Source organism: Crocuta crocuta, unplaced genomic scaffold (assembly GCF_008692635.1).
Source record: "Crocuta crocuta isolate KB4526 unplaced genomic scaffold, BGI_CrCroc_1.0 scaffold224, whole genome shotgun sequence".
NCBI classification, from domain to species: domain Eukaryota; kingdom Metazoa; phylum Chordata; class Mammalia; order Carnivora; family Hyaenidae; genus Crocuta; species Crocuta crocuta.
In genome coordinates, this window is record NW_027529545.1 from 286,835 (window position 1) to 293,461 (window position 6,627).

A 6,627-nucleotide genomic window follows, 5' to 3' on the forward strand; every position below is an offset into this window, starting at 1 on the left:
ACCCCGATTAGTGACACACACGTACACGGACGGTATAAGGAAAGGCAAGGAAATGATTGGGATCGGGAAGGGAGAAAGTTCCACTGAGGAAACAAACCAAGGGCTTTCGTGGGTGCCCATCCTTCGATCTGAAATACGGGTATGTGGGTGCTTGCTTTATTAATATGCTTTTTAATCCTATGTAACCTATAACGGATGTGTTTCTCAGTTTACGAAAGAGCTCACAATGATCTTTTAAAGTGCCAGGAAGCCAATGGCGGTTTTATAATTAAGTTTCGGTTACAATAAGTCAGTAGTAGCAACAGTTTCACTGTTCTCATACTACAACTTGAAATCCCTAACCTTGGGGTACAGTACTTTCCCCAGGTCTCGGAGGAAAGGGGCAGCGGGAAAAGAAAATGTAAATGGTTCACGCTTAAAAAGAACCTCGTAGTCGAAACCCATCTGACTCGGTAAACTGACTTCACGCAAAGTGAGATACAAGGCCATTCACCCTCAGGTTAGCAAAGAGACTAACTGCGTGGGAAGGACATTCCTTTGGAAACCTTTTTTGAAATACAAATTCAGAGGACATTTATTTTGTGTAATACATGCTCTTGTATAAAGCACGTTGGAAAGTGCACACTAGTTCTTGGACTTGAGGATTTAGAGAGAAGGAGGCAAGGGTGTCCCCCTTTCTCATCTGCTTTGTCGGTGGAACCCCTGTTGACCTCAGAAGAAATGTCCTCTTACAAGTTGCTTTGAACTGATGTTTCACTTCAGTGCAAAGTGTGAACATGCTCACCAGTGTTTATTTCCCAGAAAGGTTTTACAGTCCACACCCCAAGGGCCCAGAGCCATCCCAAGATATCCCGTTAAAGCCCCGCTTGATTCTGTCTCTATTAATTCATCTTAAGCAGGTGATTACATTTTGGCATTTGCCGGGAATGAGTTTGCTTTCTTTAGTTCCTAATTTGATCGTGACAATTTTATAAAATCATTTTAGAGAATTACAAAATACCTATTACATCGTTCAATTCACCACATGTCACGGTTGGTAGAGGCTCAGGTAATTTAGATGCTTGTAATTTTCTAAATGGTATGACGCTCTTAAACAGTACCCTAGGGTCCAAATCGACGTTAACTAACTGACAAAAAATTATAGATAATTTTATTCGAGGCAACGCAAAAGGGCAGGACTGTGGCAGGCATAGTAAAACATCCCTTAAATAAAGGGATCTGAGATCCCCTGGGCGTGGGCTCAAAGAGGCCAACTACCACTAGTGAAAGACGCACCGCTTGCTTGTCTGCCGTTGGTGAAAGGCTAGTTTAAGAGACACTGTCCGATTGTATCGCTAGAAGACCTCACTTGTGCTTTTTAGGGTACATGCCCGCACGCTCTCGCGCTTGGTATTTCTCCGTGAATTAAGAAACGGAGCTCCATCAGTAGATGACAGTGCTCCATTCAGACCCCTTTAAAATTGGAGGATTAGCTCAGTTCACAACCCCCGCCCCAAATTGCCAAAGGTGATGTGATGCCAGAGCATGTTCGGGGAGCATCCCTTGCATACGGAGAGCTGAGGAATACCCGTACCACTCTTTTCGGGATTGGAGCAGTGCTTCTGCGCATGGGCTGCGTTTTTGAATCGCCCGGGGAGGCTGTAAAAATCCCCAGGCCCCAGAATCCCCCGCAGACCGACTGCATCAGCTCTCTGGGGGGAGAGCCATTCCTCACTGGTTTCGAGCTCCAAGCTTGAGAAGGACTGTGATAGCTATTTGAGAAATTAACTTCTTGGCATAACAATGTCCACTAGGAGGCACTCGGAGGATGTGCCAGCGTCCTGACACTGACGAGACATACCATTGTCCCATTCTGTATTTATGCGATGGGAAAACAGAAGCTGACCGCGGATGTCATTGGCTGACTTACTCATTACAGACTTGTAAGCTGCCAGCTCAGACGGTAAACATTCGCTCCGTTTCAGCCAGTTGTGGGAGAGGGTGAAGGTAAAAAATTACTTCCGCATCGGTGATGCTTCTGGACCCAAAGAATAGGGATTTGGGGTAAGGAGGACTCCCAGTATATGAAATCAGTCACGGAGATTGGCACCCAGTTGAATTCCAAAAGCGTGAGGCACACTGCACCATGAGTAGGAAAGCCATTATTTGGCCTTTGAAAATGCGGGGAGATCTGCAAAAGGAACAAAGGTGACTCTACCTTTTCGCCCTGGACCCAGTCATCGTTACATCCCCTGACGACGCGCTATTAGAATGGTGAGCATCTTCTTTTTCCGATACCGTGTTAAGAATATTTTCAGACACACAGAAGAGTTGAAATAATTGGGCGGTAAAGCCCCAGACACCTGGCCTGCTGCAGGGGTCTGCAGACTTTTCCAGAAAAGGGCAGGGAGTCAATATTTTAGGCTTTGTGAACCAAGAGGCAAAGTCTAGCAACTGTTCTCAGTAAAAGGTTAGTAGTCTGGTTTACACATTGCATTTAAAGATGTTAAAAGCACTCCGAGTTCGTGGCTCATACCAAAACAGGCAGCGGGCTGGATGTAGCCCCTCGGTCGGAGTTTGCAGACCCCGACTTCCGCTCCAGTTGCCATTTTGTTCTTTGCTGTCACACAGTTAGCCAGCCTTCTACCTCTTTATCTCGGACGTCCGTCAGTAGTAAAAAATTAACCGTTCAAATCAATAGATACACGTCTGTCTTCAACACAACAGAGGCGAACGTGAACAGGATAAAATGCCCTAAAGAAAATGAGACCCTGATAATCGCTTCTTCAGGTCGCATTATGATCTCTTACTACTTTAGAAATTCTCCAGGTTTGTTATGCATTGAATGTTTCCAAGTTATCATTAATGAAAAAATTACGTGCTGTTATAAATTGTTACTATAAAATCCTAGCCAAATCCAGGACGAAAGTAGCCTGTCCTTGGGAATGATCCGGTGAATCTAGGGGGTGGCGGGACTTGTCACTTTCCTCGCTGTGGCATCGAAGGGCTCGCTCCACCGCGTTCTCCGCCCTCCGTTTCAGATCAAGACCATCCTGAGCGGCTTCATCATCCGGGGCTACTTGGGGAAGTGGACCCTGCTCATCAAGACCGTCACCCTGGTGCTGGTAGTGTCCTCGGGCCTGAGCCTCGGGAAGGAAGGGCCGCTGGTGCACGTGGCCTGTTGCTGTGGCAACTTCTTCAGCAGCCTTTTCTCCAAGTACAGCAAGAATGAGGGCAAGAGGCGCGAGGTGAGTGGGCTCCGCTCCCGTCCTCGGGGACGGTCTCCCGGGGGCCCTGGAACGTGTCGCGCACACGCGCGCGCGGGCCCACACGGCGCCCTTTGCCTTGCAGGTGCTCTCGGCCGCCGCTGCCGCTGGAGTCTCCGTGGCCTTTGGGGCTCCGATAGGAGGTGTGCTCTTCAGCCTTGAGGAGGTGAGCGGGGGCGGGACGCGTGGCCCGAGGGGGTGAGGCACGTGGGCTGGCTCCGCAGGAGGCTCTGGGGGCTGCATTCGAAGGGGCTTTCACAAGATTCCTGCAACTCGTGAAGAAGCCCCAGTTTTTGCCACTAACCACCTGTTTTCAAGTATTTTAAAAATCGCCGTGTGATTTTTTTCTTTTTTTTTGAAAGTTTGCAGTCTGTCTGTCTCATAACCAGCCTAGTGAGTCGTTGTCGGTCCTGGCGAGCTGAACGGATCTACTCCAGGGGTCAGCACTTGCTCTCTGCAAAGGGCCAGAGCGTAAATATTCTGGGCTTTGTGGGGCTTCCGGCCCCGCTTGGAACTGCTCGGCTCGGTCATCGTGGCCTTGTGGCTGCCCTGGGGTGTGGATTTTATATGACTTTCGCATGTCACAAGACCCTGCTTTTCCTTTTGAACGTTTCAGATGTCACAAAATGGTTCTTTTCCCCGCCCCCGCTAAGCATTTAAAAATGTACAAACCATTCTTAACTCATGTGCCCGCACAAGTACGTTTGCGAGGCCGGGTTTTCCAGCCCTTGACCTATTCTGTTGTCCATAGTCAGATTTATTTGCCTTTAGGAGAGTCTTTGTGACCTAAACAGAAGCATAATGAGATATTTTCACTTCTCTTGACAAATAGCTCAAACATGTCTTGAGCAGCATCTATTCTGCTTTTAAACACACGGCCCTTTCAGTGCCTCCGCTGGTGCGTCGTGGTCCTAACTGGACCCAGTTTGAGGAAGCGAGTACTGCCCACGTTCGGTCCGAGTGGGACTGTCACGCTAGGCGCCGGCGGGTGGCAGCGGGTCAGAGGCCGGGGCTTTGCGCGGCCCTGTCTTCAGCCACTCCCTGAGTTTCCGCTTGTTCGTCCCAGGTCAGTTACTACTTCCCCCTGAAGACCTTGTGGAGGTCCTTTTTCGCGGCCCTGGTGGCAGCCTTCACGCTGCGATCCATCAACCCCTTTGGGAACAGCCGTCTCGTTCTCTTCTATGTGGAGTATCACACGCCCTGGTACATGGCCGAGCTCTTCCCCTTCATCCTGCTGGGGGTGTTCGGGGGCTTGTGGGGGACGCTCTTCATCCGCAGCAACATCGCCTGGTGCCGGAGGCGCAAAACCACCAAGCTGGGGAAGTACCCGGTGCTGGAGGTCATCGTGGTGACCGCCGTCACCGCCATCATCGCCTACCCCAACCCCTACACGCGCCGGAGCACGAGCGAGCTCATTTCTGAGCTGTTCAATGACTGCGGGGCCCTCGAGTCTTCCCAGCTCTGTGACTACATCAACGACCCCAACATGACACGGCCTGTGGACGACATCCCGGACCGGCCGGCCGGGGTGGGGGTGTACACCGCCATGTGGCAGCTGGCCCTGGCGCTGATCTTCAAAATCGTCATTACCATCTTCACGTTTGGCATGAAGGTGAGTGAAGGGGAGGGAAGATGTGGGGGGCGACTCGTCCTCCTGGGGTCGGCACCCTGCTTGCCAAGGTAAAATCGTCACGGGGGCACCTGGGAGCTCAGTCGGTTAAGAGGCCAACTCTGGATCGTGGCTCAGGTCACGATCTCGCGATTCCTGAGTTCGAGCCCCGTGTTGGGCTCCGCACTGACGGCGCAGAGCCCACTTGGGATCCTCTCTCCCTCTCTCTCTCTGCCCCTCCCCCACTTGTGCGTGCGCTCTGGCGCACACTCTCTCTCAAATAAACTTCAGAAGAAAATTAAAAAATAAAATCGTGATGGGGGGGCGAAAGGGGAACCGACCTTTATTGACCATTCTCTCATGCCAGGCACTTGACATTCTTTTAATCGATAAGCAGTGCTTTTGATAAACCAGCCTGTGAAACTGAGATTTTAATCACTTTACAAGTGAAGGAGCTAAGGCTCAGAGTCCGTCGTTCATACGGCGATGTGGACAGCTTGAGGGATTTGCACAAAACGCACGCTTGTGTAATGAGCACCCAGGACCAGAAGCCAAACATTTCAAACGCTGCAGAGCCCCTGTAGCCTTCCATTACCGTTGCTCTCTGTGTGGTCCTTTTATGATTTGTTTCTTTTTACAGAGCCTAAGAAACTGGGTACTTGAGTGTGTAATGGTCAAATGCAAACCTGGATTGTTGCCTTAAGAATGAGGATGGGTGGGCATTATTAAACAGCCAGCTGTCTCTGACCCGTCATCTCCTAGCAAACGGATTATTTGTGCGGCTAATAAAGACGCTTGTGGCCTCATCTGGTGACTGCCAGGAGAAGCGTCCTTTGCAGTTACAGGGAGTTAAATGCCTGGGGATCGGGGGCGGCTCAGAAAGGAAATTTCCGGAACATCCCAAGCACTAGAAATGAGGATCCAAACTTCCCTGGAATGTGGTTGCAAATCCACTTCCATCCTCAGATTGACGGCTGTCTCGGGAGGGAGTGTCAAGGCAGCTCCCAGTCTCGGGGTTGCTGGTCACGCACGGTCCCCACGAGCACACAGAATCAGGCACGTTGGGGAGCACGCGTCTGGTCACGAGATAAATCAGAACGCATTTCCACACGGCAAAATGTGAATCACGCTACTACCACCATCTCCCAGTTTACGTAGTCTGTTTTTTTGCCGCCTTTCACCCGGCTCGAGAGTATTCAGAATACTTTGTGGAAAGTGCACTTTGTCCGGACGAGAGAACGGTCCCGTCTCTCTGGCAGGTGTTGGGCCATTGAGTACTCACGGGGATGGCGGACCCGTGAGAAGCTTCGAGAGACGCAGGGCAGCTGCTCTGACCTGCTTTGTGTGACCCATGAATGGCCACGCGCCCTTCTTTTCCATTCTTATGCTGGGGCCTTGACATTTCATTTCTAAAGCTAATCTGAAGGGCGCACAAGGAGAGAGGGAGAGTGAGGAGTATCTCAAGTGGCCGATGCTCACTTTGAATGTCATTTGCAGCGGGGCTTGTCATTCTTTAGCGCGCAGCAGGGAAGCCGGGCCCACTCCCCGAGGACAGGAGACGCAAGTGCAGAATTGCATTCCATCCAAGCCCCGGTAGCTGGGACCGACTCAGCGGGTGGGATCCCTCGGCCCGCCTTTGCCCAGGGGGCCCCTCCTCTGAAGACTGAGGCAAATGCAAGCTTGTTGAGGGGGGACCGCTCGCTGGGAGTGGGGCGCGTGGACTCCTCCCCTCATGCTGCTTCTCTCTATGTCCCCCCCCCCCCCCCCCACCCC

General features: G+C 51.3%; 1 protein-coding gene across 1 annotated transcript in view; it reads left to right on the plus strand.

Moving 5' to 3' along the window:
- Positions 1 to 6,627, plus strand: part of CLCN4 (chloride voltage-gated channel 4) — a 35,644-nt gene that overhangs the window by 11,658 nt on the left and 17,359 nt on the right. Inside the window, exons 5-7 of the mRNA XM_077761393.1 lie at positions 3,021 to 3,227; positions 3,331 to 3,411; positions 4,312 to 4,857. Of these exons, the coding sequence (XP_077617519.1) occupies positions 3,021 to 3,227; positions 3,331 to 3,411; positions 4,312 to 4,857 (834 nt within the window). The remainder of the gene's footprint in view (positions 1 to 3,020; positions 3,228 to 3,330; positions 3,412 to 4,311; positions 4,858 to 6,627) is intronic.